This window comes from Lygodium microphyllum, chromosome 24, assembly GCF_053477565.2.
Source record: "Lygodium microphyllum isolate KBCC chromosome 24, Lygodium_microphyllum_v1.1.10, whole genome shotgun sequence".
In the NCBI taxonomy this organism is placed as follows: domain Eukaryota; kingdom Viridiplantae; phylum Streptophyta; class Polypodiopsida; order Schizaeales; family Lygodiaceae; genus Lygodium; species Lygodium microphyllum.
The window spans coordinates 51,354,842-51,371,564 of NC_141158.1; the positions used below are offsets into that span (position 1 = coordinate 51,354,842).

General features: G+C 40.9%; 1 protein-coding gene across 2 annotated transcripts; it reads left to right on the forward strand.

Annotated features, from left to right (window-relative positions):
• The first annotated feature begins 1,230 nt into the window (after positions 1-1,230).
• LOC148015085 (uncharacterized) lies at positions 1,231-9,512 on the forward strand. 2 transcript variants are annotated; one of them, XM_087665053.1, is made up of 19 exons: positions 1,231-1,368; positions 1,872-2,003; positions 2,261-2,372; positions 2,533-2,597; positions 2,684-2,774; positions 2,860-2,960; positions 3,110-3,216; positions 3,326-3,397; positions 3,669-3,809; positions 3,923-4,130; positions 4,359-4,456; positions 5,328-6,175; positions 6,261-6,671; positions 6,945-7,062; positions 7,203-7,292; positions 7,434-7,504; positions 7,603-7,666; positions 7,767-7,859; positions 8,004-9,512. In XM_087665053.1, the coding sequence occupies exons 2-19, from the start codon at positions 1,907-1,909 to the stop codon at positions 9,510-9,512; spliced, it is 4,296 nt and encodes a 1,431-aa protein (XP_087521179.1). In that variant the 5' UTR covers positions 1,231-1,368; positions 1,872-1,906. The 2 variants fall into 2 exon arrangements, with proteins under 2 accessions (XP_087521179.1, XP_087521180.1); XM_087665054.1 differs by having other exon boundaries at positions 1,268-1,372.
• Positions 9,513-16,723: the final 7,211 nt, after the last annotated feature.

The following is a 16,723-nucleotide window of genomic DNA, read 5'->3' on the forward strand; positions in this document are numbered from 1 at the left end:
TTTACATTTATCAAAACAATGTCTAACCCTTAATCATTTAGTTTGTATTTTGTATTAGATAGTCATATGATATAACTTATCAAGGTTTGGGGCCAAGTTCTCAATAGTTAGCTTCATTATCTCTAAGAAGCAATGAGTTTCAACTATTCTAATGGGCTTGGGGCACATCATAAAAATCATTAATTTTTTTATGGAGTGCTAATCATACACATAACTTACATGCAAAAACAATTTCACTTCACAAACAATCTCAAACTTGTATTATTCCAAAGTTCTAAGAGTTAAGGTGGCTCAACTTTTATCCCATAAAATAGATGGCCTCATTTCACCTCTAAAGTTTATGGGGAAGGAAAACATGAAGAGTTTCGGCAAGTGACTCATAGCATTTCTTTGTTGTAGAGCAAGAAACATTATGCACCAAATTGCTTTTATATCCAATTGGGCAATAGAGAATCCAATCTCTCTTAGACTTGAGATCGAATGCTAGCACTTGATGAAAACTTTTGCAAATGAATTGTGATACACCAAATTATAGTGAGTCATCATTTATAACCATTTAGGGATAACACATGTGGAATACACCACATGAGATACATGAATACACTTTTATAGTGAAGTCATACGACCTTGAACACATTAGTTCTCTAAGGAAGGTTAATGGATGCCTTGTGCACTCTCCTCAAGGGGAAAAATAATTCTTTATGGATGCATTTATCTTTTGCATATCTACTATAATAAACTTCATGACAACTTCAGAATCAAAGCTTTTACATTTGATAAAAGTGCCATACTTCAAAAGAAGTTATAGACAAATTCTCACTTAGCTCCCACAACATCGATTAGGAAGATGCATTGAGATACCCAAGGTGACACACCTAGCTAGATGCACTTAGGGGCAAGGGATTGCCAAGGGCTGAAATGGTGTGTCCCGGGTGAAAGCATGTGATGTCGAAAACTATAGGGAAAGATGATGGAAAAGAGCTCCTTTTCAAAACTTCTTGTGCGATAGCCAGGTGAGGGATAGTATTACGAGACCGTATGAGAGAGAGAGAAGAGTGTGTGTGTGTGTTTGCAAATGCAGTGTAAATGCGCCTTTCGTTGCTGAGTGGGGGAGCTTCACCACCTTCTCGTCCTCTCTCTCTCTCTTTCTCTCTCTCTCTCTCTCTCTCTCTCTCTAGCTAGTGGGCTGGCAAACACACACATACACACGCCTCCCTCCTCCCCCCCCCCCCTCTCTCTCTCTCTCTCGCCCTGACTCGACCAACATAAGTAACCTTTCCTCCTGCCATAGCCAGCTCCTGATCACACAGACACGTTTATAGCCTTGTGAAACGAAAACCCACGTACTGATCAATTCCGCGACCCACTGTAAGTAAGACTGTCTTTCCCTACAGCCTCAATTGAAAAATCACTAGTTTTCTCCCCTTCTCCCATCATCAGTAGAACCCCCAGCTCTCAGCTCGCCAAATGCATCATTTACCATGCTTCTGTCTCCCCTGATTGTAGCCATATCCGCCCGCTCGCTACTAAAGAGTCATCCATTCCTGTTGTTTTCATTTCATTCTTTCTGTTGTTTTGTTTTCACGTTAGACAGTCTATTAGGGTTTTCTTTCACCCTGTATTCCCAAAGCCTGTGATCATAAGCTTTTATATGTGATCATAAGCCTGTGATCACCTGTATTGCATTCGGAGTGGAGAATTATTGGCGCATTAGTAAATCATAAGCTTGTAAATGTGATAATCACAAGGCAGGATTGTTAAATTACTCGTTATTTTGCTATATCTAAGAATTTGAGCATGGGAAAAAGAACATTGCTTTGAGCGCGCTGAGAATTAATGGAGCTAATGATCAGCGTTACATGGACATACAGGCTTCTGGCTTCACTGGAATATCAAGAAAGAAGCTATGAAGCCGAGGTGGTTAAGCTCATCAATTGGAGAGACAGATGGGCGCAAGATTTACAGAGACTGCCAAACGGCAACAGGAGATCATGTTTCAACAGGTATGGAAGATCTCTCTCTCTCTCTCTCTCTCTCTCTAAATCAATCAATCAGAACAGTTGTAGTACGTCCTGCATCTATCTTTATCAACTGTTGCGTCTTCTTGTGGTTCTTTCCAAAGTTTAGGGTTTCTGCTTCCATCATTTCCCGTGACCTTTCGGATTTAAATTTCGAGCTTCCAAGATTATATGCTTTGATCTCAACATTTCTTTCAATTCTTGAGTACTTCTAACAATTGGCTTACAATTTGATCATGCAGGCGATTTTGTTTACCTTCTGCCTAAAGACTACCCAAACATAGACCTGTACATTGGAAGAATCGAGAGCCTGTATGAGGATGAAAATGCTCAGAAGTGTGCACAAGTGCAATGGTAAGTATACGTGAAGCTCTGCAGGCTACTATACTAGAGGGTCTTAGAGCTTGACATACTTGTATATTATGCATCCAGTGTCAGGCTACTTTACCCGCGTCTTTGAGCTTAACATGCAAGTGTATTGTGGATGCATGCTCACGTGCATGACGTGTGACAGGTTTTACAGGCCAAAGGATCTTGAGCATGATCCTCCTTCGCCACCTTTGAAGGCGGAAGTCTACTGTATCCTTAACTTTCATTGAAAGAGTCGTCTTTCGTTTCAATCAATAACCCCATTTGCACATTAACCCTTGACAAAAGCCCTGCAGACACCAATTACTATGACTGCCAACTGATTGAATCCATTGCAGGACGCTGTGAGGTTGTGCACAAAGAAGTCTACATGAAATTCAAAGGAAGGTAAGATCTGCTGCTGCTATTTTTCTATGATGAATCTTTTGACAAAATCTTGATAGCATTATCAGTGAATCTCTGAAAATGGCAGGTACCTGCTCAAGGAAAAGGTCCATCCTTGTTGCTATGCGTATTCTGCAGATAGTGGCTCCTTTACACCTGTAAAAGCTGAAGATCTTATGGATGTGCGTGGTGAGAAGACAGATCACAAATAAACTTCCAACATTACATTAAATATATACTTAGCATTGCTTTGAAAAGCATTTCTCACAGACTCGCATTCCCAGTGGAACTGCATTGAGAGTATTGGGTTTATTGAATTGCTGTGTCAACAACAACAGATGAAGATACACAAGCTTCAAGCCAGGATCAAGCTAACAAGAACAAACTGGGAGACCGTGAAGTAGTCAGCCATGGGGATGTATTCATTACAAGGGAGCTCACAAAGGCAAGATAGTTTAGTCAGCAATTGTTGATTGAAAATTATCAATGAATACTAGCCCTAAATCCAGTTGTGTGTTATCGTCTGTTGCATCATGTACTGGAACTCATAACAGATTCTTTTGGGAATTGAGCGAAGGGTACCAGGGGAGCTAGCAAGTGCAAACTGGGCTAGCTTCAAAAGACTGGTAGCTTACTTGTACCAGACCCTACTTTTGGATTATGTCACTGTCTACTGTAATCATTGTCAGACACTTCCGTTAATCTAAAAAATTATGAGCCCGACATGAAAACAGGGTTTTTTTTAAAACATTGGTAAATTGCACCTGTACTATCACTTCTTCCCTCTGTAAGAAAACTATAATTGCATCTAGAACACAGCTAATGTGAGATAAATGCTCTCTTTTGATTTATTGGTGGACTCTTGATTTTGCTGGTGACTTCATTTGGAACTTGCAGCCATGGGTGCTGAAAGCAAAGAATGCAATGACATTGAATGATTTGAAGCAACTACTGGTGGAACTAGATGTTGGCCTTGAAATATTTCATGATGCAAATGAGTGGAGAAAAAGCGTAGAAGACGTAACATCATTTGAGAAGGTAAAAGCTCACCCATTTGTAAGTTTGTGCTAACAGAACAGGATAATTCTTATGACCGAATCTTACTTGCAAAAACTCCCAACATAATCTCGAGAAACCTTGCTACTGTGCAGCTGGCGCTTAAAATACATTACTTTAAACACAATGCACAGAAAAAGGTCAATGATGCCTACAAGCAATTACTCAAAACAAATGAGAAGGATAAGGGCATTGAACTGCTGCAAACTAACAAGGAACAAACTCGCAAAAGGAAAGTTTCCCAAACGAGCTCAGATGGCAATAACAACAATCAAGCTGATTGCAATGGAAGCAAAAGGAGTAGTAAGTTGTACACCATTGCAGAACCTTGTAGTCTTAAGAAATAAACCAAAGACCTGTTCCCTTGTTGTGAAGCAAATGTTGCTTGCCCTGTCACTCAGTTTCTACAGATTGTCATGCTACGGACTGGTTTTAACACTTAGCTGTACAATTTGATGTATAATGCTTCAGACACATTCCAGTTAGTACTGCTGTTGGCACTTTACAGTACAATTTCTTAAATTGCTGCAGAAAACATTGTCATAAGTGCTGGAAGTGCCTACGAAATTGATCACAGAGAACTGCCACCTGCCACACCTGCCCATCTTCAGGCTATTCGAGTCATCTTGGTAAAGATCAATTGACTATTTTTTGACTCTCCAGCATTCTCCTCTTTGAATTTCCAGCATAACTCCTGCATCATGAATGCTAAAAAAGTATTCACTCAGCACCTTGGGAATGATATGATTTCAAATAGCCTATCAAGCCAAGCACCCCCATATTCAGAAAACAGTCAAACCTGCAATAAGCTGAATATAAGAGTACTTACTTTCATCATGTTTTGATTCATACTGCAATGTCTCCTTGCATGTACATGGCCAATGTGGCATGAACACAAGTTGTGCATTGATTTAACTTTATTAAATTGTTTGTACAACATGCTTTCTTGAAGGTACATTGCTGCACTTGACATTGCATGGGCATTGATTCTAACGTTCAAAACTCCACAGCTAGTTACTGGCCCTGACACTCTCAACCAATTAGTTCCTTAGGAACGGTATTGAAAATCCTGTACGACCAAATATCCATTCAAACTCTAGATAAGTGAGATATCGTAGAAAGGCTGGTTCCAACATGTGCAATACCGGATCTCTTCAAGATCATCCATTACCTTTACATCTTTGAATGTGGACCCTGGCCTGTGGATTTGGGCCTCTAAGAAGGTTCTAAAGAATATTTACTGTCTCCAAAAATACAGTTAAAGAATTCAAAAACTGTCTTTGAAAATAACATCCTTCACAGCAACTCAGGGTCATCAGTTGATAGATGACTTCAATCTTCAAAATTTGACCAATGACATCATTGACATTTACGGTGTTTCTTGTTTAACAGCACAATGTTTCAAGGTTCCTACAGAAAAAAACTTTTACATTGTTGGTTGAAATTATTACCTTTATTCTATGTCTTTTCTTAACAGCTTCCTGCATCTGAAAACTGTAGGTTACTGATCTCTCCGAAGAAACTGTCACCCTGAGGTATCCAAGCATCACTTCATTAATTAAATATTTTGGAAGAAACTGCTCTCTGGCTGACAAAATCACAAGACGCTCTGGACCGGGTGAACCTCGTACGGTCATTGGTACAAAGCCAATTTTGGACGATGAATTTGTTGTACCAAAGAATGTAGCAGAAAAAGCACTGAAGAGAATGATCTCATGCACAGAATATCTTCACCAGGGTCATCTTCAACATTTCTGGATGTACTCAAACCTTCATATTTCCCTGAATGGATCTGAAGTTGCCCAGGTCAAACGATCTCAAATGAACAGCCCATGCAATGGGCTTCCAGAGACTGTTTTAAGTCCATTAAGCCAGGCCATATTGAACAAAGCTGACAATTCTGAGAAGAAAACCCCCAATATATCAAATTTGTATAATCATAAGCTTGGAAGAACAGAACAAGGTTTCAAAGATGAGTGTAAAGATAGCATGCAGACTTGGAATAGTACAGTAGTCTCTGTTAGCCATGCTCCTCCAAGCATCATCCCCCCTGACTGTGTTCCACTTCTACCACCCCCCATCCAGTGTTCTGAAGAAAACATTGGGCTCATACGATGGGGTGTTCGAAAGAAAGTTACCTATCACTCTCGATCTCATGGCAACGCAAGCAGTTTCGATAAAGAAAGCACATCAGAAGACGATGCCCACAGTCAAGAAAGAAACCACCCACACTCTACAAGTAAAGGGCAATTGATTGATGCAGAACACAGGCAACCAACCGCAGCCAAAGGCAGGATAAGCATTCTTAGGGTTCCTAGAGATATGCAAGGAAGGTGGTCTAAAGAAAGGTTTTTACCATCCCCTCTTTGTGATAACAAATACTTTTTCAGACCAGCCATAGGCACCAACCTAAGCTTCTTCATTATTTTGCAGATACAAGGCTGCTCAGCTGAAACTTTTGGATATCATGCATGACAAAGGTGCAGTCCCGGGAAGGCCAATTTTGAGGCCAGCATTGCGAGAGGAAGCAAGAAAACATATTGGGGACACAGGACTTCTTGACCACCTTCTGAAGCACATGACAGACACTGTAGTTAGTAATGGGGAACGCTTTCGCCGTCGCCATAATTCTGAGGGCGCAATGGAGTATTGGCTAGAAGATGCTAAACTTGCAGAAATTCGAAAACAAGCTGGGGTTGAAGACCCATGTTGGATCCCTCCTCCAGGGTGGAAACCTGGTGACGCTATCCCCATGAACTCTTTCTATGGTGTTATAACAGAGATGTCACCATCTCAAGCAGAAGAAATGGAGAAGCTAAAAGAAGATGTTAACAAGCTGAAGAGGTGAACCTCTATAATGACATATCAGCTGTACAATAGCTTCAGCTCTGATAAGCAAATCTGCACTGGTTGTACACTAAGTAGAAATGAACTCTGTTCATGGCTTGTCATTACATACTCCTCTATTCACAGACACATGCTACCTACTGATGGCCTTGACTGTACACAGAATATATCCATGCAATCAAGACTACTCATATGCTCATCATGTTTTGCTGTACTATGATATGCACTCTGCATAATTATGACTAATCATTATATGCTACTGTTATACAGCCAGATGCAGTCTCTGATTGAGGAAATGGAGAAGAGTCTGGTGGTATCCAGACTTGGGGATGGACCTTCAGAGGAAACCTGGGAAAAGTTTGAGGAACATATCAATGATCAGACAAAGGTATGGAGAAAAGCGTAATATAAAGCTGAAACTGTTCCAGACACAAAGCAATGCAGTGACTTCTATCAGCTTTTTTTCCCACTTCACATAGATGCTTTTATATACAAAAAAAGATGGTCAACATGAAAAATATGTTTCAGGAAATGAGAGAGAACCTATTCCACCTCCGAGAAGCACTTGAAAATTGTCAATCTTGTCCCAAGACTTCAATGCCACAATCAGAATTAGCAGTAAGAATTTCTACTGCTATAATGTCTTTCATTGACATCATTGTATGTTGTTCCAATGACGCTCTCTGTTTGACAACATTTTAAGCTTGCTGAAGCCAATACTCTTTATATTTTTTTTTAAATCACCCTATCTGATGGCAGATAGACTGTTCGCAAGAAATGCTACTGAAATCTGAAGACAACAATCTCAAGAGAGGGATGCCAGCAGATGTGTGAGTTGGAAAAACATTTACTTTACCCTTCATAGCTATGGCCATTCTCAAAGTGACATTTCTAACATTTATGCTCACTGATCTCCACCACAAAGCAGGGCTCGACGGGAAATCCAAGGATGCATAGAAAAGATTGAGAACAAACTTAAGGAACTTGCTGAGGTGAATAATTTCATACGTTGATGCACAGATAGCATCCAGATTCTTGTCTGTAACACTTCTTCTTTTTCCAGTTGGATTTGACAATAAACTATGACTGCAGAATGCTGCATCGGAATACAAAACACTTTTGGATGAAAAGTTGCTGATAGAAACGCAACTGAAAGACCTTCAAAAGGCTGTTGCAGCTATGCAGGTTTGCTACTTAACAATTTGTCCTTCACAGAACAGTTACCGATATCTAGTCCTTAGAATTTGGAAGACAGGGATTTTGCTATAAAATCTCCTTTTCATTATCTCATAATACAAACACTTGAATGGCTGCATCTGTATTGAACAGGAAGACGTGAACCTCATATTAAGATCAGTAAGTGAACCGCAAAGCATGCTACTTCTTCCCCCATGTGAGACAAGTTCCACTGCTTTAATTCCATTAACACATGATGCCAACAAGGATCCACCACGCACAAAAAGTACCCCCAAAGTTAAAGATAGTGATCCAATTTCAAAGTTGCACATTAACACTCAAACCCATGGTGACAATGATGATATTCTGCTGTTCCAAAAAGCAGCCCAAGTTTCTTTCCAAGGTGCCACATCATCAGCATGCCCATTGACATTAGAATCAAAAGATACAGAAAACCCATGCCTGTTTGCTGAGAAAGAAAATATATTACTCCTTGAAGAGGAGCACGATCACTGTGGATTCCGAGTCTGCAAACCTCAGGGAAGCTTCTTATGGCCATATTCAGGGAAGGACTCTTGTTTGGCCTTTGACAGTATGACAGAGAAGGAATCCATCTCAACCATGAAGGCTATTACAGATGCCATATGCATGAGCATGTATTTCCATGATAAGTCCTGTTCTGACATAGTGCCTATAAAATCTGATGACAAGCCTGGTTCTGTTTTAAAGTCCTGTTCTAATGCAGTTCCCAGCCCAGAAAGCAGCAAGGGCTTTGGTTGTACAAGCCTGTCTCCTGATGACAATAAGAATAACGATCATGAAACACTGTGTCTAGCTTCCATTGGCCAAAATGCCACAGTTTCCCAGGCTTTTAAACTGGAACAGCATGATGTCGGAAAGTCAAGAAGGTCAACAAGTATTGAACCAAGCTTGGGCTCTAACTTGGAGACAGAAGATGCCACTACAAGGAAAGCTACGACCACATCAGAATACCACCTAGTGTCCAAAAGCATTGACCAGCTTTTGCCACAGCAAACTGTTGAAGGCCTAGAATTAGTCTGCACAGAATCATCAGTGCCCATGGACTCTTCTTGTAGGAAGTCACAGCCATTCCTTACTTTGTCACAGGTACGACCAGATGCAAGCCTTGAATTAACCACAACCAGTTTAGCCATGGTCAGTGACTTGGATTTGCCAAGGGAACTACCACAGGCTCCTTTTACTTGTCTTCCGCTTGGAAGCCTGAATTGGTGGAATGGGGGTGCAGTTCCAGCAGCGTCACCGAAAAGCCAACAGGATCAAGCCTCATCAATCTCCTCTTTCCACCAATGCAATGCCGCGATGGTGGCACCATTTGCGCATGATACGAATGACCATCAAGCGATGGCGACTTCCTCTGGTTTCAAAAGGAGTATTCATCACCAATTTAGGGCCGATGACCTTCTACACAACGATGATCAAGTCACTGCCACACCGCTGCCATGCTCTTACAAACGCGATCAGAGAGGACAGGCGAACAATGACCATGGGCACAAGATGAGCTTCAGGCAGGTTCCAGCAGTCGCGTTAGGGCGTTCATGGCATCATACTGGCTCGCCAACAATCGCCACTGGAGACAATCCGAATGGTATTCTAGGATCAGCCGATGCTCGCAATCATTGAAATCTCTCTCTCTCTCTGTGCGCCCCTCACCTCTAGCCCCCGCCCACGCCCCCGCCCCCGCCCCCGCCCCCGCCCCGGTGTGTCAGTGTAAGATGAAACGTAAGACAAAGCTTACAATTATTTCATTCAACTTGTAACTTTGCATTCTGTAATACATATGATGATGATGATGTCTCTGCCATATACCACCCAACATTGTTCTGTCAATTTCATTTTCTGACATAGATTTAGTGTCCGTGCATGAACTTGGGATTTGCTAAGATTGTTCAGCCTTTAGCCTAGTACAGGCAAACTCAAAAGGTTATGTCATTGCACATAGTGCATGCTACTTCATTACAGATAAGTAAGAAATGGTCAAGCATATATGTATTGTCAAACTTGCTACTTGCACATCATAGTGCTATGGTCATTCTCTAGTTATTTTGACTCCTTACATTTTAAACTTTCACGAGAAACAATAGAATAAGCTCAATGAGAAAGTGACACAACATGTTTATGGTGTTGCTCCAATTAGTACTAATTAAATGACTTTGACACCCTAGGTACAAGGCACCAAGTTGTAGCTTTGAAACCCTAGGCATGGAATACCGAGTTGTTGACCTCCTTGTGAGTCTTCATAAGACTACCATGTATTGTTATTTCTTTTAGCACTTCAATAGGATGATGTATGCACCTTGTTTTGTACTTAATTGCATTATGCACCAATAGCTCTTTGTAATTTTTTCATTGTGCCACTAATGTGGCTCCTTGAATTGCCATTTTATTTATATCCTATTAGCACTTCATGGTTAACGTCAACAAACAGGGTATGACAAAGCTCTTCATTGTAGCACCTTCTTTTATCCTTATTCATCCTCCTTTGTCTTCTCATATAGCACCATACATGGTGTGATCATGCATCTCTTTAAAGGTCAAGGGAGTGTGGAAGGGCCCTTAATATGAGGTTCATGGGAGCATGAACCAACCAACCAAATATCCATATTAGAAGGATGTAGCAATGGGCAATATCCATAACAACTTCCAATCTTAAAAGCTTACTACAAGGACAATAAAGCATAAATTCAAGCTTAGCTTGTTCAAGATCTTTACCATCCTTTTGTGCATTGTGTGAATGCACTCAAATCTTTAAGACCTTTTCTCTCAAAAGACAATTGAGGATTGAAGGAGCTGCCTAAGGTGTATCTATGTCTGCTACAATTCACTCAATCAAATCTACTACAAGCCATGAGTCCATTTGAGCTAAAAATGAGTTAAATATACACCTTACTACTGTTAGTTCTCATCTCCAATGGGTTGGGGTCAATGCTAGCCTTTGCACAACAATGGTTGTCTCCCCCTCTACTGCTCACTCTCTAACCAATTCTATTTATTATTTCCTCATTGGACAAGGTATTAATTAGACTAGGTAAGCAAGCTCACTAAAGCCTTTTAGCTCAAGTTGTGGCCAAAGCATGCAAGCACATTTATTTGATAGGAAGGGCAAGTGCTTGCTTTTCCTCACAAACTCATGGTCTAGTTGCACTCCAAAGTTGTCCTTTCAATTGATCGAATTCAACCCACAGCCCTCAACTTTGAGTTAATCATCTCCCCTTTAACATAGTGATGTGTGCTTTGGTGATGAGGTGGTGGTGTGTAACATGATCATTGGTAACTTAAGCTTAGTGTAGTGTGAATCATAAAGAGTGTGGTGATGCATGTGCATATGCAACCTATACTAAGATTATTTCTAAGACTAAGTGTGCATGTGCGACTAAGTATGTGAGTGGAGGACCCTATTTTCTAGGTGAATGCCCTAGTGACTAACACTAAGTATAGTGCATGAAGGGAGTGGCCCCAAGGAAGTGTTTATGGTAAAGTCATTGACTAGATTCCTACTAACATGGTTGCCTAGGTGGAGTGCACAGTGCAAGGGTGTGCTACCTAATGTATGTGCCTATTTCATGCCCTATTAGTATGCAGCGACTCTAAGTATGAGTGCATGCCAAGGGTGGTGTAGATGTATGTGTGGTGCATGTGAATAAGGTTTTTGTGTGAGTGTGGTGGGATGAGGTGTCATATGTATGAGTGCCCCTTACAGGTTTCCTAGATTCATGTGCTTATTAAGAAGGCTGTGCATATGTGTTCAAGGTTAGTGTTTGTGACATGAAGTGATCTAGCGTGTCAATTTTAAGCTATATGTGACTAGGCTTGTGCATAGTGCATTGTGCACCAATGATAATATGATATGTGTATCCTGCAAACAAGGTGCAATGAGGGTGTGAGTGACCCATGTGTACTACATATGGGTGTGAGATGGTTGTGCTTAACTTAAGAGGGCCTATGTGTGTGTGAAGTCCTACTATGCACAAGCGAGAGGTATGTGCGAGTCCTAGGGTTGCATTGTGGTGCCAACATCATAAGTGCATGCAGCATGATGGACAAAGTAGTAACATGTGACTAGTGGTACAAGTAACTATGCATATGTGTATGCACGAATGGGGCCTCTAGCCATGAGTGCTACCTCTAGGGTTAAAAAAGGGATGTAATGGATTGTTCTATCCTCTTTAGTGTTTGGTTCGTCTACTTGCACAAAGGCAACATTGGAGCTTGAAACCCTCTCTCTAATTGGCACTCATATTGCCTCTTTCTTTTTCACTTCCCTTTCCTATTTGGAGAGCCCTCGTAGGTTTGTGTTTTCTCTTATTCTCCTATCAAGGGCTATGAATGTGTATATCAAACTCAATTAGCTATGCCAATGCTAAGAGAGGGTGGTCATAGATTACAAGGAGGCTCACCTAGGAGGATACAACTTTCTTTGTGTAGATTGCATTGGAATCAAGTGATGACCTTTGTGTAGATTACATTGGAATCACGTAACGGACTTTATGATTCGATTGTCAAGTTTCCCATCAAAGTAAAAATTGGCATTGAGCAAGATATTTCAGGGAATGTTCGACTAGAATCCTAGCTATTGGATTGAATACTGGAATGCCATTCCTATGAGGAATGTCCATTGGTGGGAGAGTAGTATGCTTTCAAGACATAGGCAACACGCATGAACGTCACAAGAAGAGATCAAATCCTTTATCTTTGCAATGAAGCTTCACTCCTTGCGCTCTTCCCTCCAAGAATAAGCTCACACAAATGCTGCTTGGATACTAATTGATAGGGAAGCATGGTGGGATGTGAGGTAGAAGCTATGGAGTGTAAGAGGGTTGAGAGACCCACAAGAGAGTTTAGTGTGGCTAAAATAAATGATACCCTTATTCATTATTATCTTCATTTATATATGACTATAAAAGGAGTGCCCAACTAACTATTGGCCTTTGACCTTTATCCCAACACTAAGTTGAGAGTTACCCTATTGATGAGACTATCAAGTCTTAAGCCATTGAGTTGACCATTGTTTGAGTCATCACACCATTGAATTACCCAAGCTTCAAGTTGCACTAAGTATGGTTGTTAAATTAGTACTTGAGTCATGAGCACTTGGAGTCACTACCTTATAAGGCAAGATTTTTGTGTTGAAATACTAGAACTTGAGGCATGAGCCATTGAATTGGTCTTATCTTATCATACTACCCTTTTGTATTTGACTCGATGGTCTCACTTGACTAGTCCCATGGAGATGTCAACTTGAAGATGAAGTCACACTCGATTGACTAGAGTGATATCTTTTGCACTTTGACAACCATTGCTTTAATCAAGTCTTCCTTGACTCGATGCTCGACTTGATTGATGAGTCACTCTCAACCCAATTAATGATACTTACCTTCAGCCTAGACTTCATGCCCTTAAGAGTTGCCACTAGATAGCAAGTAACATTCACAAATCACTTGATACCTTTCACTTGAGTCTTCAATTATATTGATAGCATGGCCAAGGCTAGTTGAATTGTCAACCACTTATCCTCTTTGAGTTTATGTGTGTATCCATAGCAAGATTTCAGACCATTCTATTGTATGCTAACATGGTAGCATTGTTAGAAGAACTTTAAGGTAGTGATATGGCTTTTGGCACATCACTGCATTATGGTTCCCTTCCCTTCTTTTCTTCATCTTTTTCTTACTTTTTCATGTGCTCACTTTTCTTTTCTACATGTTTCTTATTATATGTTGGTTGGTCGGTTTCCTCTATCTCTTATGGTCTTTAAACATGCTCTTCCTTTTGTGTAATCACTCGATGCCACAATGGAGGCCCTTTGCATATGTGTATGAGGTGGTAGGCTCTCTTGGCAGCACCCTTGGTGCCATCCTAGGGAGTACATGTAAGTCATGCTATGATGCCAGGAGGCATATTCCATGGTGGATTCCGTGAGGTTTTGCGGTGGATTCCGTAAAATTATATTTATTGCCGGGGCTCATAGACAAGGTGGATTCCTTGTGCGAAAAGTCGATGGGAATGCCTATCCTTTTTGGGCGTCTCGTTAATTTAATGTGCAAGTGGGTGATTCCATAACGGGTGATTTTGCAAAATACATATTTAAATTAATGGACGTTTATGAGTTTAGCGTGCGCACTCGTAATAAATTAAGGTTAGGATTGAGTTCCAACCTATTTGTTTATTTTGTAGCTGAAGACTTCTAAGTATTCACTTTTTTCGGTTTAATTTTATTATTTTCTAACAATTGTGAATACTTCAGTTGATGTGTAGAACAGGTGGCGGTGGCACTGGGAAGCATTGGGCGATAGCGTGTATTCAAGTTATTTAGAAGAAATTATCATTTTTGATGGGTGCCCATCTTAGGCATGGCACCAATATTTATTTTGACGCGCTTATTTATTAAAGTGCTTGACATATATTTATTATTTTGTATGCGCAAGGATGCACAATTTAAATATTCATTATTGGACATTGTATTTGGGCACAGTCTGACTCTTGGGGCGCCGAACCGCTTTATTCTTTATTTGAACAAAAGCAAACACAAAAGCTAAAGCATGCTAATTGTAAATTTGGGCTATTTTTGAGCTTGGAGATGAATAATATATTAAATACATGCTTTGTGGAGTGCTCACACAAGGCATGGGAGGAGATTGTACCCAATTGGTCTTCTTGCTTCATGTCGTGCAAAATTTCTCTTGGTTTTTGAGCAAAAAGTAGAGTTCTTTATTCTTGGGGACCTTCCGGCGCTCGCTACGTACGCATACTAGAGGGGAGCTACGGAGCTCTACCCTGAGACCTACGGACCGCTTATTGATCAAGCGTTTCAAGTCGAGCGGCCATGGCTACCTCTCATATAGCCAACGTGCAATGCTTACCTTATGGGTGTAGTAAGCTTACTTTGATGCTCGATCGAGTTCCCTCCTCTCTCTTGCACTCTGATAGCTCCACGATCCTTGCGGCAAGCTCAAGTAACCTCAAGCCCCCTCCATCAAGCTCCATCCTCCATAGCCGCACAAGAAAAGAGAAGAGAAGAGAAGAAGATAAGATGAAGAGAGAAGACGGGGAGCTTCTTCTCCACGATCCCTCACTCTCACACACTCACTCCCTCACACTCCCTCAATCCCTCACTCAAGCACAAGCAAGAAGGCAAGAAACAAGAGAAGAAGAAGAAGAAGCTTTGGCCACACACAAGAATGAGCTTCTCATTCACTTTTTAACTTTATATACAAAACCCTAAATCCCTTTTGGGTGGTCATCCCTTTATCCCCTTTTTTACATGGCCGACCGTGGCCTAGGCCCTTTTTTCCATTGTCCTTCTATTTTCCTAGCTTCCTTTCCACCGCCCGTCTGCATTTACAAATTGCACGGGTGAGAGCCCGGTGCTCCTTAAATTAAATCACGATGCGCTTGCACTCTTTTACAAAAGTATTGACTTGCCCTTTTCCTTATGTGTCTTTCTCCCTTATTTGGGACTTTTCTGTGCTTCTTGTGTTTCTAGATTTTCCTTGTGCGCCTTTGTCTTCCGTTTCACTTTTCCTTGGCCTTTTTCTTCTACTTAAGATTTTCCATATTTTCCACCTTGTTCGTTTGACGGTTAATACATACGACATCTGATTTGCGCACTAATGGTATCAGAGCAAAGCTGAGATCTAGGGCTTCCAATCGCTTACCATCTCGCGCAAAGGCGAAGCTTCTAGAACGATCGAGCTCTACAGTCAGTCTCGCGACAATCCGTCAATACCAGCATGTTCCTGGCAGTGAAGAACCCCTTGCTACGCACTCAGATCGCGAAGGACCACCCGGAAAACTCTCTTAAGAAGACGTTTTTTTTTCTGAGATACAGATAAGCAATTATCAAATATTTTCATTATAAAGCTTGATTAGCTGTATAAAAGAAAGCTTAATCAATCAATTTTAAACATCTATGGTGGTAGCATGCACTCACGACCGTCGACGCCATTTAGGACATGTCGTCGTCCTGGTCAATTCGATTTAGACTGAAGGCTTTTTTTTTAAAGCTTCAAGCTTAAAGCTTTCCAAGCTATAAAGACTAAATTCCCAAGGTTCTAAATTCTCCCATAGCAGGAGTTCATACACAACAACTCCTGAGCCGATTTGTAAACTTCTATGCAAGCCCCCATTCACATCTGCGCTTTGGCAGAGCTAAATTCTAGCACACAGATTGCTATACGCAGTCTACACGGATGAAATATCCTCTTGGAAGGACGACATCAATTTCCATAGCTATGAAGAAGAAAGATCATCAAAAGCCACTTTTTTTTATAAAAAAAGCAAGCCTTGTAATCCCGAACTTGAGCTACGCTCATCCCACTAACATGATTTCGAGTGTGTGAGGTTGTTTGAAATTTTGCAGGATGACCGATCAAAATATAGAAGATTTTATGGCCGAAGGTGATTTACCGGAACCAACGATGGAGCAAAAACTGGACCTAATTATGATGCAGCTTCAAGAGGAACAAAGCGCACGTCAAACTTTGCAAGCTCAGTTGGCCAGTCTACAACGATCTACTGCTGATCAAGATGGACCGCAATCTGAAGATATTATACGACGTACGATCGATGCGACACTCGAAGCACAATTTGTTCGGAAAGAAACAAAGATAAGTAAAAGAAATTTCAAATTTCGTACTTTCAATGGGTCACGCGACGGAAAGACTATACTTGCTTTTATCAGCCAGTTTGATGATTATTTCCATGAAGAACAGTATGTTGAAAAAGACAAAATTAAGTGTGTCACTAATCATGTAGTGGACAGAGCATCCTTATGGTGGACTCTTGTCCGCAAAAGCATTGATTGTCATACTACTTGGGAGACTTTTCAAAAGAAA

Excerpts from the sequence above, each read along its gene's own strand:
- LOC148015085 (XM_087665053.1), top strand. The coding sequence starts at position 1,907 with ATGAAGCCGAGGTGGTTAAGCTCATCAATTGGAGAGACAGATGGGCGC. Across the intron at positions 2,373-2,532 it reads AAGTGTGCACAAGTGCAATG|GTTTTACAGGCCAAAGGATC; the intron begins GTAAGTATACGT and ends GACGTGTGACAG. Across the intron at positions 4,457-5,327 it reads AGGCTATTCGAGTCATCTTG|GTTACTGATCTCTCCGAAGA; the intron begins GTAAAGATCAAT and ends TGAAAACTGTAG.